An 18,696-nucleotide genomic window follows, 5' to 3' on the forward strand; every position below is an offset into this window, starting at 1 on the left:
TTTCATTTAAATGAGAAAAAAATAAGTGTTCAGAGTATTAAATAAATTAATTAAAAATCCCAGTGCAGGGGCCGGCCCCGTGGCCGAGTGGTTGGGTTCGCGCGCTCCGCCGCAGGTGGCCCAGTGTTTCGTTGGTTCGAATCCTGGGCGCGGACATGGCACTGCTCATCAAACCACGCTGAGGCAGTGTCCCACATGCCACAACTAGAAGGACCCACAACGGAGAATATACAACTATGTACCGGGGGGCTTTGGGGAGAAAAAGGAAAAAAATAAAATCTTAAAAAGAAAAAAAGTCCCAGTGCAAGCACAGGATGGACCCCTAACAATTACCTGTTAATAAGTTGATGAATCTTAGCTAGCTAATTATGATCTATCTACTAACTTTTACTTAACGAACTTTTATTTCATTTAATCCTTTAAAGATCACCTTAAAAAAGTTTGAAGGATAAAAATAATCCAGTAGAAAGTAGTTACTAAAGCACATTGCTGAAACAGGAAACAATGTATATGGTAAGCAGGCTCCATATAAAAACAGAGGTGGTTTTTTTTGGCTAATAAAGTAGAACAACAGATGATATGAATTGTGAAATGCTTTCAATAGTCTTTGAATTGCTTATTTCCCCCCAAATACCACATAAAAATACTTCCTCGTGGAATTATTTATAAAACTTAATCCATAAAACTGCTATACTTTTGGCTTTATGGATTAAACCATAATCCATAAAATTATGGATTTTAATTTTGATCCATAAAACCATTATACTTATCTACCAATAAAATATTATATACAAAAATAAATGAATTAAAATTAAATGAATACTTGACATATGGCAAGTTATGTTATTTTTGATTCTAACCGTTAAGTATGTTAATACATCATTTTCTGCAGAGCATGGAAAATACTTTAGAAGTTATAGAACATTTAACAAATAACATCAAAGAAAAATTATCAGAGAAGCAGGCTTATTCATTTCAACTAAGGAGAGAAACTGAGGAGCAGAAGCCAAAATTAGAGAGAGTAACTAAACAGGTATTGGTGTCTTTTAAAAACTGATGTCATATTTACATTTTTTGGAGTTCCAAATGGTAAACCCAAATCCTCCTTTGTCCATTAAAAAAATTAAGTTCTGGATAATAGGTTTAAATAATAATTGACTACCATTGACCAACAGTGTGCAAAACTCACCAAGGAAATACGTCGTTTCAAAGACACAAAGGATGAAACACTGGAAGAACAAGACATCAATCTTCGTGAAGTGAAACAGTTTCACAAGATCATTGATGAAATGTTAGTTGATGTCACAGAACAAAATGCTGAGATCCGTATTATCCTTCAAACATACTTTCAACAGGTAATGAGAGTACCTTCTAGTTAAATACAAATATTTCTTAAGCATTTCATGAAAGTAAGAAACTTACGACATTCATCATAAAGTGAAATCTAATTAAAAATATTATTCTTCTAAAATGTAGTGATACTAACGATCGCTCTTGAATATTCCTCCAGAATGGTTTAGAGCTGCCTGCAGCGAGTACTAAAGGCAGTCGTCAGAGTTCCAGGTCTCCTTCACAGACTTCACTGTTATCAGCAAGGTAAGTGGAAGGTTATAAAACCACCTAACTCTCACAGCTTCTATCTTAAGGGAAGCCAGCCACTTCCTTATCGCCACAGCTGTTGATCTGCCAGTGCTCTCCTCATTCTTACCCACCTTCGCAAGTCAGTCACATGTGCAGAAAACCGCCAGCAGAGCAAGGCCCCTCCCACTTCTATCTGGTATCACCATTTCTATAAGGGCACAGAGTGCTTCGTGACTACCAGCTATTTCAGTAGGATAACCACAGGGAGATCTTGGAGGTTACATCTAGCATGGCCAACTCTGAGTAGGGGGAGAATTTTTTAAACCATAAAAGGGCAAGTTACATTTGTAGACATATGAAGTATGATTTTTATGATTAAAACCACATGGTAAAATTTTTAGTGAGGATTTTATTTATGCTGCTTCATTTTGCTAAAAGGAAATTATTTATTCTGCAGTTTAGTTTTATCCAGAATCTTATCATCAGATAGATCATTCAGCAGCCACTTATTTTTCATTAGTCTATGTACAGATTTCAGAAAGAAAAAGGGATGTCGGAAAAGATAGTGTTTAAGTAAAAAAAAAAGTTTCTATGTAAACTTGTTGAGCATCCAGGTACATCCCTGTACTTTCCTAAAATATATTTTTAAAACTTAGCATTTTAGAATTGTATGGCTAGTTACACTTTTCAAATGACCCCTGTCAACAGGCCTCTCGCTTTCTTCTCTTTGGCTTAAGTTACATAACCTATCGTTTTAATCACTCTTGCCAGCACCCAAATTCCCATGCCCCTCTTCTTTTTGTTACCTTTTATGCTTAAGGATTCCATCTCTAAATTGATTATAGTTGAAAACATTTTTCTCATATAGAAAAATATTGAACTATTTTACTGGTTTGAAACTCTCATGTTTATTACCTTTCTTTTCCTTTTTATAAACTAATTTCTTGATATTATTAATGATCATGTTTTTAAAATTTATTAGCACTATGAATAGATGTACTTTTTGATCTCTTTAGTTACTTGTGGGATTTTGGTATGTTTTACTTTTAATGAGGGGAGTCTCTCCTAAAATATAAATTTTTAATTAAATTGTAATAATGCTGTTTTTTTCTTCTAGGTCATCTAGGAGTACAAGTACTTCTGCTTCTCAGGCTTCAATTAAAGTATTAGAGCTGAACTTCCCAACCTCCACTTCACTGATGGGCAGCTCTGCTAGGCCAACTAGTGCTAGCAGTAGCTCCAGTAATGGTAAAAGCAAAATGAGCAGCAAATAAACATTTTAATCTTTCTTTTGAACAAGGTGTAAACACAAAGACAAAAATCTCACACTTTTAAAATAGTAAATCCCACTCTGTGCTTTTGGGTACTGTATAATGATACAGAGGCTGAAATTGTGTTAGAAATATACAATGACCAGACAAAAGTTTTATCCAGTGGAAAATGTAAAAGCTGATAGTTTAAAAAAAAGTCAAGCAATTTTGGTCCTTTGCTAAAGAAAGGTTTAATTTTTTTAGTGTCTTTCCTGTTTTCTTTACATAGAAGGAAAGCAGTAATACCAGATTCTTAAGGCTACATGTTATACAAGTACAGGGAAAATGCTTTCACTGTTATTTTGATGGCTGTTACATTGAAAAATAGTTTGCTTCATTATTTCATGCTAGCCATGACACTACATCCATTTCTAATATAACAGAATCTTTCAAGAAATTTCTAAAGATTCATCATACTATAAAGAGTTTCTAACACTACTAAAACTCTCATTTACCTTAGAAGATCCCGACATTAGGTTTTCTTTATTCAAAGAAACCTATTTCCCAGAGTTTTGGGGGGAGAAATCTATTAGTTTCTTCTTTTGGTATAATTAAAATTTTTAACCAAAAAATAGCATTACCTACCTCCCCACCAAGAAAACTGATAGGAGAGAAACACTGTATATCCATAAAAATGCAGCTTAAATTTCTAGGAATTACTTCACTCTGATCTTGAAAGAAGTCACATAAAGATTTTGCTCTCAAGATGGACAACCAAGCATAAAGAATGTCTTTTTAAGATTTTCTTATTTAATAATTTAAAGAAAGCTACGTGTGATTTGATTTGCAATAGGAATTCTAGAAATATACAGTGTAAGTAAACTACCAGATTTAAATTAGTTATCTCAGTTAAACTTTATTGTAACATGTGCCCAACACTTAAACTCTTGGAATAGTGTGGAGTACGATTATGTTATAAAACTGGTTTTCAAATAAAGGTATTAGAATCTATGTACTTAGATGAGTAGTGTTTTCTTCAAACCTTGGAAAGAAAATTATGACAGTTGTCATTGTTTAGAACTATCATTTGCAGTTCCTTTTTTTTTTGAGGAAGATTAGCCCTGAGCTAACATCTGCCGCCACTCCTCCTCTTTTTGCTGAGGAAGACTGGCCCTGAGCTAACATCCGTGCCATCTTCCTCTCCTTTCTGTGTGGGACGCCTGCCACAGCCTGGCTTGACAAGTGGTGCCACGTCCATACCTGGGATCTGAACTGGTGAACCCCAGGCTGCCAAAGCGGAACGTGCGCACTTAACTGCTGCGCCACTGGGCTGGCTCCTGCAGTTCCTTCTGAAACGCAGTAGGGGTAGTAAATGTTTCTCCTGATCATTATTTGAATATTTTATTATTATTTTTAGAAAGACCAGCAAAAAGCATAGCCAAGTCCAATGAGTAAGATGGGTAAAAAAGATGGATAATACAATTTTTGGGTAAAATACTGTTCCTATGCATGGGATTTATTTAAGATCTAACAACTGATTAATCTCACGGTTACTTTGTATTTTCACCAAAGTTCTTATTCTTCGCCCTATATTACTTTGTAAACTACTTGGAACTTGAAATATTATTAAATACTGTGTTCTGCGAAGGCAGGGATTGTGTTGTTAGCTCTGTAATCTTGGGAAAGTTACTTCTCTATGCTTTTCCTCATTCATAATATAGAGACAGTAGCAGTTACCTGCATCACAAACTTACTGAAATAATCAGATAATATATACAAAATGCACAGGACCTGACATACAGGAATTGCACAATAACTTCTACCCATTATTAAGTCACCACACAAAGCCTACCACAATATTTGTGGAATGGTTACGTTCTCAGGCTAGCATATGTCTACATTTAACTCTTAAAGAAAGAACAGTTCTAACTTCAATGTAATAATGCTAAATGGTGAGACAAGGAATCAATTCCATTTTTCCATTATCCACAAATCTGGAGTTAACACCCACCTGCTGTGTTAGAAAGTCACCTACTTATGGAAACAAAGACATAGCCTGGGTATGTACGTTTATAGACAGCATGATGTTAAGGAAAGAAATTCTGAAGGTAGCACTAGGCTTTCTTTTTTTTTTTAAAGGAAGATTAGCCCTGAGCTAACATCCACCGCCAATCCCCCTTTTTGCTGAAGAAGATTGGCCCTGAGTTAACATCCATGCCCATCTTCCTCTATTTTATATGTGGGACGCCTGCCAAAGCACGGCTTGATAAGCAGTGTGCAGGTCCGCACCCGGGATCCAGAACATGTGAACTTAACCACTATGCTACCAGGCTGGCCCCTTGAAGGCATTCTTGACAAGTAAATCTCTAGTAATATTCTTTTGTGGTGATGGGTTTCCTGAACACATGCTTAGAAATTGGTTTGTGTACTCTGCTTAAGTTTACTATGTGCCAGGAAAGGAGCTCTAGAGAAGATGGAATTTCTAAATTCTGGCAGGCTGTTGTATAAGGTACTATCCTAATTTTTTTGTGCCTAAATGTAACATTAAACCACAAAGACACTTTACAAAATTAGTGCTGGTTGATAATGATGCTCAAAGAGAATTTATTAAATAAAACAGTGTAGGTAAAATTCTGAAGCCATACTAGGAATTCCTAAAGATCAAGGGCTATGTCAACAGAGTTTTCACTCTTTAAAAATACCACTATGGAGGGGCTGGCCCCGTGGCCAAGTGGTTAAGTTCGCGCGCTCCGCTGCAGGCGGCCCAGTGTTTCGCTGGTTCGAATCCTGGGCGCGGACATGGCACTGCTCATCAAACCACGCTGAGGCAGCGTCCCACATACCACAACTAGAAGAACCCACAACGAAGAATATACAACTATGTACCGGGGGCTTTGGGGAGAAAAAGGAAAAAATAAAATCTTAAAAAAAAAAAAAATACCACTATGGAGACTATGTAGGGATGACACGAAGGCTGTTAATACAAAGAACTGGGCTCTCTTTTAAGGTAAGTCTCTTGGTGCAAAGACTAATGCCTGAGTGACTGACCTATTTCTATTGCTATTACTTACTGTTTTTGACCAGTTTCTGTTTCACTGCAAAACAAATTTTAGCTTTTTCATTAGGCTCTCATCACTGAAGTCTGAAGGTCACAAATAGTACATACTTAATTATGCTTGAAGTTTTGGTATTTCACTCTTGGCAAGAACAGAACAAGGACTAAAAAGTGTCTTCTTCCTCTATCATTATCTCTCACTCAGAACATTCTAAGTGGATACTCACCTACCCCCCCACAACCCACACATCCAGCATCATCATGAGTGATAGTATTAAAGCCCCATTGTCATTTACACTGTCTAGAATCTTAAATTGGAAAGATTCTAAAGACCATTATAAATTCCACACCTATGACTCCTGTCTTTATCTATATACTGTTTTCAGTAATTTTGGGAGGATCTTTACCATCCAAGTCCCTTCCTTTTCAGCTCCAGTTGCTGGAATTTATTCTGAGTAAAATCAGGCTCTGTTGGCCTAGTCTTTTTTTTTTTTTTTTTTTAAATTCACACCCTGAGAAAGGAGGCATCAGGGGAGAGGAGGTGTTAAGAAGGCAAAATGCGGGCCAGCTCTAGGCTGTTTAAAAACATGCCCAGGGGCCAGCCCCATGGCCTAGTGGTTAAGTTCACCCAGGGTTTCGCCAGTTCGACTCCTGGGCACGGACATGGCACTGCTCATCAGGCCATGCTGAGGCGCCATCCCACATGCCACGGCTAGAAGGACCTACAACTAAAAATACACAACTATGTACTGCGGGGCTTTGAGAGAAAAAGGAAAAATAAAATCTTTAAAAAAAAAAAAACACAAAAAAACATACCCAGTGCCTTCCCAACTGGATACTCACAACTCTAGGACAGCTCTCTAATTTTCTTTCCTTTAGAGGAGAACCTGATTTATAGAGTGCTTCTCTTGCCCATGCTGTTTTTGCTAAAAGAATTCTTTTCTATTCTGATCTTTTCTTGTCTGGAATGTAGTCTCCAAGGGTCTTGCCAATATTTAAGAAATTTCTTAGGGGTATACTGCTAGCAATAGTTAGGAGAAAAAAGGGAGAAAAAAGCAAAATGGACCCCTATTCAACTTTCATGGCTTTATTTCTAAGGTACTCCCTAAGCTAGTATACAAACCATTTTTAATTAAATCAGGCCAATTAAACATGACAGATATCTATCTACCATTTTAAAATAAAAGTTATGCAAAAAATTTAATAAACAAATGATGACTATAAATGGAACTTAAGGAACATTTAAATATATCTCTTTCAAAAGCTGAGGGCTTTTAATTTAACAGAAAAAAGAAGGAAATAATTTTTGATGAAAATGACTCAGGTGTTCAAAGCACAAATTTAATTCTCTCTCAAAGAGCAGGATGAGGTGGACCCAAGGAATTCTCATACACCATAATACAATGAAGAAACAATACTTGGAGATTCATCTTTAGGTGAAGAAGTTTAAATCATCAGAGTAGAAATACTGTACATAAACATACACATGAAAAGCCTAAAAATCAAGCAGTGAAAAGGGAACCTACCACTGAAACAAATATACTTTAAGAATAGCTGAAAAGCATCTGCTTTCTGCAATCTCTACAAATAAAATAACTTTAGGAGCAGAGATCTCTGCGCTGGACTGTTATGACTAAAAGACCCAAAACTTTCATTAACAGCCTTTAGTATAATGGTGCTAATTCCCTTGGCATGTTAATTTTTTGGCTTATTTCCCTTTTCTTTCTCAAATGCAGCTATCTGATTAAATATATTGACTAAATTTTGAGGTAAATTTTTTTTAACTCCGCTTTCTGATTGCTCTTTGATATTCAGTCCATCTTCTTCTGGAACCTCTTTTTTAATATCCTCCTCATAATTATCCTCTCTTTCATATTCTCCTTGATTTTTATTTAACTGATGTCTTTGCTCATGTCTACTGAAATCACGTGATCCAGAGTAAGCGTACTTTTTGTATTTTTCAACTGACTTCCAAGAGTAGTCTGAGCTTGCTGGTGAAGTGGAATACCTCAAGGAACCTGGTTCCCACCTTCTAGAGTGCTCTTTTCTTCCCTCTATGTCTTTTTCAAATCTCCTATAACCATAAATTTTCACCTTGTCCTCTGAATTCCTACAGAAGGAATCTGAGGAATCTCTTCTACTGGAAAAATGTCTTTCTGATTTATAAGGCTTTTCTGTTTTGCTACTACCTGCCTGAGTTTTACAGCTATCATAAAAATCTCTTGGATCTTCAGACCTACCTCCAAAATCATCCGGAATTTCAACTGAAGATGAAGAGAGAGGGCATCTATCTTTCTCTTTTACCTGTTTCTTTTGATATGGTAACCTATCCTGCTTTTCCAGTAATTTTTCCACTTCTTGTTTTTGGTTAAGAAAAGATGCTGAAGTATTGGGTGGAACTGGGAAGTACTCATCTTTCCTATTCTGATCTATCTGATTAGAGGATGCCTTAGCTGAATGCCTTTTGGAACTTCGAGAAGACTCTGAACGGTTCCTCTTACGTTTCTTATGCCTTTTGTGGCCAGAAGAGGAAGAGGATGATGAAGAAGAAACTGATTCATCAGCAGAAGAAACACTTGAAGAGGAAGAAGTTGATTTTCTTCTTTTCTTCTTTAGCCTAAAAAAATGTAGTTAACTCATCAGAAATGTTAAGCACAAAATGTTTCTTAATTATCCATAAAAACTTTAGGTCTATTTTGTTCTCTTCAAAGATTTCATAAAAGCTGTGGCTTAGATAAGCAATTATAATAATCTTAGTTATTACAAGATCCAATTTTACCATCAGGCATGACGTTTGGGGAAAAATACTTGTGTAGACAGTTGTCACTATAAGCAAATCCATCATTTCTGAAAGACACAGTGACATTTCCAACATTACCTTAAAAATTTCAGACCATCTGAACCCATGAAGGGGAGAACTAAAGTTTTATATCTGGCTGCCTCTAGTGCATAATTTCTCCCCCTCGGCACTACTGACATTTTTAGCTGTGTAATTCTTTGTTGCGAGGGCAGGTGGTGGTGGTGCTGTCCTATACCATCACTGTAGGATGTTTAACAGAATTCCTGACCTCCATCCACTAGATGCCAGTAGCACTCCACCAGTTAGGACAACTAAAATATTCCCTGGGGGACAAAACTGCCCCGAGTTGAGAATCACTGCTCTAGTTCTGTAACATTTCTCCATAAAATATGGATAAGTAAAATAACATACATACATTTTAATTCTCAGGTTAATTCTTTTTTTTTTTTTTTTTTTTTTAAGAATTCTAGCCTTAGATTCCACTTTCCTTAATCTCTTTTATAGAAAAATTTTTGGTACACATACTTGCAAAGAATCACTGATTATGACTTGAAATTCTTTTTTACTTACTTTACTTCCGTATGGCACTTTGGTTCAACTCAGTAGTTGTTTTTAAGTTAAAAATTAACTTAACCGAATATTATAGTTTACCTTTTCTCCTCTTTTAAGAGCTTACGCAACTTTTCTGCACTTGTTTCTATTTTCTTTGTTTTCTGCTTTTCTTCCTTTTCAGCTTGTTTTTCTCTTAATTCCAAAGATTTCTTTTTGAACCCAGATATCGGAAAAAACCACACGTTAAAAATAGCAGAATATGTACAACCCAGTTTTCAAAAGACCACCCCCCAACCAGAAACCAGATGTGGTATACCCAAATCACCATATATCCAGCATTAAACAAGTATTTTTAACATATAAAAATTAATCATACAGGTGTTTGGCATTAATCATTGAATAGCCAGAACAGTATTGAGGACCATATTGCAGTTGGTAGTCCATGAAAAAAGGGGAAGCCATTGCATTGGTACCCATGACCCAGAGTGCAACAAAGGGAAAAAATAAAACACACGAAAAATTATTTAAAAAAATTGAAAAATTTAGATAGGACACAAATTTTATAAATAAAATTCAGATAAAGAAATTCCATTAAGGTGAATTGAGGGGGGAATCACCATGTTCAAATACAAACCATTTTAAAAAAGCACAGCCCAGTTGGATGCATAATTACATAGGAAACCATTTTCCAGTTTGAGGATGGGGATGAGCAGCACCAGATGTCAGACACAGCAGCAATGGTCCAATTCAGAAGAAAATGCATGAGAAAACATCATCATCAGTATTACAGGAAACGACAGTTTAAAGTATTTCTCAAAAAGGGTTTTATAATTAGAGCTCAATTACAGTAATAACAGTGAATTTTGTAACCACTAGGAAAGCTCACTACAAGGACAGTTCTCGAAACCAAATACCAAATTTAGGCAATAGGAATGTTTCTCATAGGGCTATTTTTACTTTTGAGTACTAACCAATAAAAAAGAAGAAGCAGAGCTATGAAGCAATGTCAAACCCAATTAGAAAAAGCTATATCTAAAAAGAAACTTTTTATAATATCTTAACTAAATAATCTAGAATAGTTTTCCCTAGAAGAAAGTTAAGTTTTGGCATTAATTTCAAATATTACTATGTTTCTAAGAGGAAGTAAAGAATCACCTGCATATATTTATGAAGCTTCTGCAAAGCATCCTCTGCATCTTTAAAAGTCTCATCCAAAGCCAAAGCTTTCTTATAGTAACTTTCAGCATTTAAAAACTTTTCTTCTTCTTCTAACCTAAATTTGAAAGGAAGATTTAGCTTGTTTGTAAAAAATAAAAAGTCCTCAAATATGCATACAGGTCAGGTGCTTATATGAGAGAACTTACTAGGGAAAAACTATGTTTAGCAAGTTATTTTCCAAATTGAACATTACCTAAATCATGTGCTTTTTACTGCTATTTCTTTGGTAAAAAGACCACGTAAAACCAAACAAAAAAACCAAACTCGAAGATACAGAGAACAGATGGTGGTTGCCAGAGGCAGAGGTGGGGGAGTGGGTGAAATAGGTGAAGGTGGTCAAAAAGTACAAACTCCAAGTAATAAGATAAATGAGTCCTGGGGATGTAATCTAGGGCATGGTGACTATATTTAATAACACTGTATTAGATATTGGAAAGTGGCTAACAGAGTAGATCTTAAATGTTCTCATCACACACAAACAAGAAAATTTGTAACTGTGTAATGGTGGATTTTAACCAGACTTATTGTGGTGATCATGCTGCAATATATACATATATCAAATCATTATGTTGTACACCTGAAACTAATGTTATATGTCAATTACATCTCAATTAAAAACAAAAGACCCAAACAAACAGGAATCCATTACTGGTAACCAAAGCCATACTATAGGGCCAGCAGTGGCCTTTTAGTATAACACACGAGAAAACCCATATCAACTGATGTCCTCTGTAAATTTAGTATGATCTTGGGCTTTAGCATAGAACTACCTAGGCTGGCTCTTCCTAGTAGTTTATGAAGAATTTCCCTTTCTACAGAAAAATTTTCCCAGAAAATTCACCTTTAAAGTTGGAAATACCAACACATACATGTGAATCACAACCAGTCTGTAGTTAGGGTAATTATTGGATGACGCTCACAAGTCTCTGCTGTGAAAATTCAGAATTAGAAAGTCTGGATATGGAGCAGTGAAAGGATTTTGCAAAATATTTTCAGTTTTTAGAAAGAAGAAAAAAGTAATTACTCTAAGACAAATTAACAAAAGACCAATGGCTTCAACGGGATCATTTTTGTGTCAGACTGGATGTGGGGAATAAGGGATCAAAGACAATCAACATTTCTAGATTAGATAACTGGATAGGTGGTGTTGCCATTCACTCAGCTAAGACACCAATTCGTGGGTAACAAGACAACCACATCTAAATAGGTACTAGCTCTCTACCTAGTGAGAAAGTAAAAAGCTGCTCCAATAACTTGAGCCCAAGCAGAAGTTCATATGAGTTAAAAACAAATATTGCAAAGTCTTATTAATTAGGAATTCTGGAATGATCATACAAACTGGAATGATCAAGGGAATTCATGAAACAGAAAAGAGACATTCTATTTTTAAAAAATTAATAGCAAAAGATGCTATTTTTTTTAAACAATTAACTCAGGCTGTTACCAAATTATATTCAAAGTATTTTGTTTCTTCAAAATATTTTATAGATTAGACTAATCTGTTAGTCATTAACTATTTATGATACAGCTACTATGCAGGTATTATGCCAGCATCTCAGGATAGTAACATAAGTTACAGGGTTTGTTCTTAATGATTTCCTCTTCCATTTGATCTGAGTTTGTGGATTCTACTGGACAGAGCAGAGCAATAAGCTGAATATAACAGTGAAATCTTCTTCAAAATTAACTATAGAGCTCTCAATTCATATTTCTGGCATTATACTCCTAGAATGATGAAACAGATTAGAAATTAAATTCCTCTCTATTAAAAACTTCTAGTCTATGTCCAGAAAAAGAATACTTACCTAATTTTTTGATCTTTACATCTATATTACTATGTACTGAGATATTCAGAATAATAAACTTGAAATATTAAAATACCTCCAATCATAAAAACACCTCAATAGTTAAGGAAAGAAAAAAGGACTGCAAAATTTAAGGGGACTATATTTAAGACAGATTTTTACCAAAATTGAAAACTAAGAGTCATAACATAATTAAGTGAGTGAAAGATGCTACTTCCTTACGTTAAGTTCAAGGTTTTATACTTGCTGAATATTAAATCTCTACTATTAAACAAAATCTGACACTTACTGCCCTCCTCTTTCTACAAGTGTCTGGCAGAGGTACTTTCTTGCATTCCTGTGAGTTGGACAGTTTTCCAGTGCAAGCTCAAAATCTTCTATAGCTTTGTTCAGACTTCCTTTTGTTGCATATCTAGAGATATAAAACAAAATTAGAGGAATTTATCTTGTGAGCTCTTCATAAATCTTGTACACATTTACCTTGTAAATATTTCTTAAAACCCATGATCTACTTACAATGCTCCACGAGCTACCAAAGCCTCCACATTTTGTTTGTCTATTTCCAGAGCCTTATTGTATTCATTCATAGCATCCACGTGGCGTCCAACTTTAAAATAATCAACTCCAATCTTCACACTAAGACGACATTTGGAAAGTATCACAAACATTTCACAGAACAACCAAACAGAATGTTAGCATGGATAAAGTTTTAAAGCAAATCAAATCTGGCTAATGTTTAGCTTTCAATGTTCTCAATATACCTAAGAAGTATTGTGCCTTTGGATAATTTCAACAAATATTTATGAAATCCAGGTATCAATATACTAATTCCTTTGGGAAAAAATGAAAATGCTGACTAAAACTTACGTGTGTTAAGTTTACAACACAACACCGTTTACACCTAAAGAACAGCTAATGTCAAAATGGGAGAAGTTTAATTTATTTATAAACAAATTTGGTCTTGATGATGACATAAGAATGCTTGCCTTATCCTAACCTTTTAGACTAGATAATGCAATTGTTGAAAGACAAAGTCTTCATACCATTTTAAAGCCCAAGATGCAGACTGTTTCTTTCTTAATGCAGAAGCAAAATCGTCTTCAGAGAAATTTTTGCTATTAAAGAAAATAAAAGTCAAACCATATAAATACTTCTTCTGTAAATATACTTCACTCTGACAGATAAAAACTCAACACTGAAAATGTGAATCCCAAGCAAGAAATTTGTAACCTATCCACAAAACAAAATTCTTGATCTCTCAGGAATGACGATTATTGTTAAACGGTATTTTTCTTTAGCATATACACAAACTTCTTACAAATTTTCTGGATCTTTCTCTACTTAATCACAAGGTATACATCTATAAGAGATTCCATTCCAGAAGGAGTTGGGATCATTTAGTTCATTCAACCTTTGGCACACTGCTGCGACTATGCTTAGAACAGTCAAATATATCCCTCAGTTATGCAGGTTTTGAGCTCAGCACCATTCACCCCACTACTTAATGGAATAATACTGATTACTATACCTTTGTAGGCCTCTCATTAAAGATGGTGGATTAGATTCATCTATTCCTAGTTTTCCTAGAAGGAATTCAACTACTCCTGGATTAACAAATCCCAAAGAACTCTCCATGATATTTTCATAGGATTCCAAAGAATTGCTATTTAGTTCAACACTCCTCCTTAAAAAAAAAATCACAAAAATATAACTAACATAATTAGCATGTCCCATTTCTATTAAAGAAATAACATTATCACATGGAGTTTAAATACTCATACATTTTTGTACATGAAGGTGTGGCAATATTATGATTTGGTTCCTTTTACTAAATTTGAAGAAATTTAAGGGTTATAAAGATAAAATGAGCATATTTTGAAATAGAAATTAAAATTCTACTTTGTTGTCAGAAGTTGGACAAAATTTGCTATTTTTTAGTCAAAAAACTGTTTTGCAACTAACTTTTTGAAATAATGTGGATAAATTACCTGTAGTACAAAGGAAGCTCTTCAGAACTAATTACACCTAATTTAATACCAGATAGGTGTGGTGGAAGAGATGAGCTATATAGAGATACTGCAAGCTTTTCATGATATCTGTCAATATCCTTGATTCCAGCTTAAAAAAATAAGAAAACTAAGCTGATTAACAAGAAAATGCAAAGTAACATAAAAAAATAAACCTTTCCAAACACTATTCTCATTAGACTACATTTTCAAAATTAATAAAAACAAAAACCTGACAACTGTTACACTTTTATTAATATGATGAAACTGATCACCTCGAATGATGTCACCAGTTTGGTAATATGACAAAGGATCTCCGTGGTTACTGTGAGAAGGCACATCTCTTAATGGACAAAGAGCCTGCAATGAGAAGTATTTTAAAACACCAGACATTCCATTCTTTGGTGAGAAGTGTCTTCTTTTATCACAGTTGTTCAGTATGAACAGCTAACAGTTGACATGAACATTAAAAAAACAACTAATACCCTAAAGTCTAGATTTAAATAAGGATTTTAGTTATAAGTAAATTTCTGTGCCCAAACACAATAAAAAGAATTTTCTGGTTCAGTTCAAAAAGTAAAATCTCATGAAATGTGCAATATGTTTTAGGAGGTAAATGTTCAGTATAGATTATGAAACAAAAAGATACTTTGCACTTCTTAAAAAAAGTAATAAAAGAAAGTATGAAAATTCCAATGAAAATGAAATGTGAATTCTCCAAAGTTTATGTCTGTGACCCAGTCTGTGATCCTTTCAGCTTTTCTTCCCTGTTTATCTGCCTTGATAAATAGTAAACATTAAACCTTTTAAAGTGACACACTATTTCCAATTCAGGTTTATAATGTATAAATCACTTACATTTAATTATTGTAAATACATAAATGAGACAGGAATTTGTTTCTAAATTATCCACATCCAAGTATATAATGCCCAATACTAAATAAATAAGGACACATGCAGCTAGAAGAAATAAGCCTGGAATACCAATCGATCTCACCATATCCACTGATATCTCTTTGATATCATTTAGAAAAAGGACCCCAACCCTGCCAATCAAAGGGACCAAAAAAACCCCAAAAACCAGAAATGGGGGAAACTGTGTAAGTAACTCCATCACCACTAATAATTTTTTTAAAAAGAAAAGGTACTTAATTTTTGTCTATTACTGCTTATTTCTCAAGATTACATCAGCAGCACACACTTAAGCATACCTGTATGCAAAAAGACATAATTCTTGCATTGAGATGACTCCTTATCAAAAACAGAAGCAATCAAATAACTGCAAAGTAACTTACTGTGATTTCTAAGTGGGATATGTCTCTCATGATGCCACTGCCTAAACATATCAACACCATGAAAAACCCAAACTCCCGAATGGAACTAATTCGTCCAATCACTATATCACCACGCTCAATATCTCGAAAAAACAACTCTCTCCGGTCCATACTAGGTATCTCCATGAACTGCTCCAAAGGTGGCATGATTGCATAATGATCTGAAAAAATAATTAACAAAATTACTAACAATAGCTTTGTGTCCTGTTTCATCAGAAGTGCTGTCAAACCAAACCGCAATCAAAAGATTTTAAGATTAAACTCACCCTCATTGTCTTCATTAACTTCAGAAGTTGCGGGAGCATCTGATTTCCAGGAAAGTGCAAAAAGCAGATCCGCTTTTTTGGAAATGAATTTTTGTATTTCAGTGTTGTCAACTCTCTTCTCTTTTCTTAAAAAGAAACAAAATTTATGAAAACTGGTACATGTGCAAAACCTATCAGTATTGCAAGCTCCTGCTCACGGCTATACACATCGCCCGATCAGGTCCATTTTAAGCTCCTGACTGTACATCCTCCGAGACAAAGTTTTAACCAGGGATTCTTTCACTCCCCAGTCTCTAGGTGGAGGGCGGGGAAACTTAAAAAGTGACGCCCGCAGCTCCAGATACGAAAGCACAAGGGGTTTTAAGCTAAAGAATCCGCACCACCGCTAGGCAGTACCAGAGAAGTTGTTCAGCCCGCATCCCGCACTGCCTCACACCAGGAGAGCGGACCCTCCTCCTTCTAGCCCTCCGCACCGGCGCCGCAGTCCTCACGTGCTCACGGCCGCGGCCCCGCTGCTTCTGAACTCAGCCGCCGGGCTGCGGTAATGAGGCCCCGAGCTGCGTCCCCTCCCCCGTCTCGCAGCGGCGCCGCCGTCCCATTACCTGCCCTGTAACTGCTGCTGGGGCGGCGGGCCCCGGGCAGGCTCGGCCCCCGACCCCAGGAGACTCCGGAAGTGCGGATTGTCCTGCTGTTCGCTCCGGAGCAGGGACAGCAATGACGGCCCGTGGTAATTCAGGGACTGCCGCAGGAGGTCCCGGTCCATGGCTAGAGATTACTGAGCCCAACGATCGGTGGGCTGCTGGCCTCCCCGTTCTGTGCCCACTACTTCAGCCCCGTGGTCCCGGAGGCTGAAGAAGCAGCCTGGAATCCGCCGGAAACCTACATCACGAACACTTAGAGCGGCCTCCCGGAAGTGTCCCGGAGCCACCCGAGTCACGGCGCGGCGGAGCTCAGCCTAGGTCTCACGAAATTGAGCGAGACTACGGAAGCCGGAAGGATTGGGCTAAGCGTTTCCTGGGTTAAGCATTTCCTGAGTTAAGGACTTAGTGCGGTGTCGAGGCGGTGATGTATGTGAGAAGTTTTCATTATTAAAATTTCCATAGTGTTATTATTCCATTGAAATGGTCCGAGCTCTAATGTAGGGTAAATAATAATTCATCTTCCTGTTTAGTGAGGTGCTTCTAAGTGCCGGTGCCCCAAACGAGTTACAAAGGTTCTTCTCTCAAAGTACTCGCTGGATAAATCACACCTACCTCTGTGGCATAGCCGCGTTAAACGACTGCTCTGGGAGATTTTCTGATAGGCTACAGAGCAGAAGAAAGGAAGGACGCTGACTTTTGTTAAGCAGTGGAGTTGTGTTCTCCATCCCTACTCCATTCAGTGTTCGTGATTTTAGAGTTAACTTAAAACCAGAATGACTTTAATGCCTAGACATATGCATATATACATTCATTTTTATTTCTTTAGTTTATCCAAGTGATTTCTCAAGATTTAGTGCCTGTAAAATTTATATAGTGTTGCTCACACTAATATCAATATACTATGCTTATGGGTAATTCAAGTGATTTTCAAAGGTACTTTTGATTTAGGCTTTTTTTCCTCCATACTGATTTGAGAACCTAAACACTGTCCCTCATTATACTCTCATTTTAGAGATGGAGGGAACAGGCCCAGAGAGTCTCAGTAGATTGCTCAATGTCATCCAGCTGGAAAGAGGCTAGAGTCTTCACAGGCACAGTTGCTGGAGAGTATTTTTATTATATAGAAGGGTCTAACTTACTCTAATTTTGAGATAATGTGGCTTTGTTTTATTTCAATATATTGAAATCTGTACCACTTAAATATATGTAGTTTATTATGGTCCTCTTGAACAAAAATAAATGGTGGCATTTATTCTGCCCCCTCTCTAGCCACATGTCTTTGATCAGTTTGCCCTTCACTGTCCGATCACTTGGATAGAAGACCCAGCCCACAATATAGTGTATGTCTCCACACTATTTTGTGAAAAATCCAAGCAAATAGGTAAATAGTTTATTGGGACTTGAGAATGCGAGAAAGAAGAATGCAATTTTAAAAGATGATAAATTTCAAGCCACTGTGGGCACATCAGGAAAGTTTAATCAATAGTACAGACTGATTTGTGTTAAGCTGTAACTCTAGAGTATGGCTGCTATTAGGAAAGAGGGTGCTGTCACTGAAAAGGAAAGCTGACCAGTAACAATGAACTATATAAACATTCTGGTAAAGAAAATATGTGATTTTACATAGATTGATCTGTTTTTAAGGATCTAATTATCTCTGGAGGGACTGAGAAGCCCAGCATCTGAGAACCAGATGCCGGACAGTGGCACTTAGTCTGCGAATGTCATCTTGTGAGGCCATTCTTGAGTAGCACATGCCTTCATCACTCTGGGGTCTGTCAACTCTTTTTCCTAATTCCAACACCAGAGTAACCTCCAACCACCCCATATCTTGAACATGTAAAATTACCTTGGTAAGGCCATGAAAACAGGAGGAAGTAGCTGCTTTTAGAGAGTAAGCGGCATTCATCAAGAGTGACATTTATCAAACGCTTGCTGTATACACAGTAGTGACAGAAAAAATAAACTTTAAGCAAATGTAATCAGAACTTAGGCTGGAATTTTCTATCTTTGGTTGGTGCTGACCTTAAATGGAGGCAGTCACAGTAGTTAAGTGCCATAGGCAACCTTGTTCTTCACTTCTCAGGTACCACCCCACAGCAGGGGATTAAGCCTTTTACAATAGCAGGTGGATTTGAATTTGTTTTCTGCTGGCATAGATACCCTTTGACTTTGAAGGAGACGGAGC

The 18,696-nt window shown here is 36.4% G+C and overlaps 2 protein-coding genes across 4 annotated transcripts in view; one reads left to right on the forward strand and one right to left on the reverse strand.

Moving 5' to 3' along the window:
* Positions 1–4,038, forward strand: part of CCDC39 (coiled-coil domain containing 39) — a 41,852-nt gene extending 37,814 nt beyond the window's left edge. For 2 of the 3 annotated variants that reach the window (XM_046659711.1, XM_046659714.1), the window contains 4 exons: positions 893–1,033; positions 1,176–1,355; positions 1,511–1,596; positions 2,699–4,038. In XM_046659711.1, coding sequence (XP_046515667.1) covers positions 893–1,033; positions 1,176–1,355; positions 1,511–1,596; positions 2,699–2,855 — 564 coding nt within the window. In that variant the 3' untranslated portion in view covers positions 2,856–4,038. The remainder of the gene's footprint in view (positions 1–892; positions 1,034–1,175; positions 1,356–1,510; positions 1,597–2,698) is intronic. The other variant, XM_046659712.1, reaches the window with a different exon arrangement.
* Positions 4,039–7,206: 3,168 nt separating this feature from the next.
* TTC14 (tetratricopeptide repeat domain 14) lies at positions 7,207–16,807 on the reverse strand. The gene is made up of 12 exons (XM_046659296.1): positions 16,470–16,807; positions 15,868–15,992; positions 15,563–15,762; positions 14,543–14,627; positions 14,250–14,379; positions 13,790–13,945; positions 13,305–13,376; positions 12,778–12,897; positions 12,551–12,673; positions 10,394–10,511; positions 9,338–9,447; positions 7,207–8,503 (listed from the first exon to the last, which is right to left on the reverse strand). The coding sequence occupies exons 1-12, from the start codon at positions 16,628–16,630 to the stop codon at positions 7,582–7,584; spliced, it is 2,322 nt and encodes a 773-aa protein (XP_046515252.1). The 5' UTR covers positions 16,631–16,807; the 3' UTR covers positions 7,207–7,581.
* Positions 16,808–18,696: the final 1,889 nt, after the last annotated feature.

The sequence above is a fragment of the Equus quagga genome, chromosome 4 (genome assembly GCF_021613505.1).
Source record: "Equus quagga isolate Etosha38 chromosome 4, UCLA_HA_Equagga_1.0, whole genome shotgun sequence".
Classification (NCBI taxonomy): domain Eukaryota; kingdom Metazoa; phylum Chordata; class Mammalia; order Perissodactyla; family Equidae; genus Equus; species Equus quagga.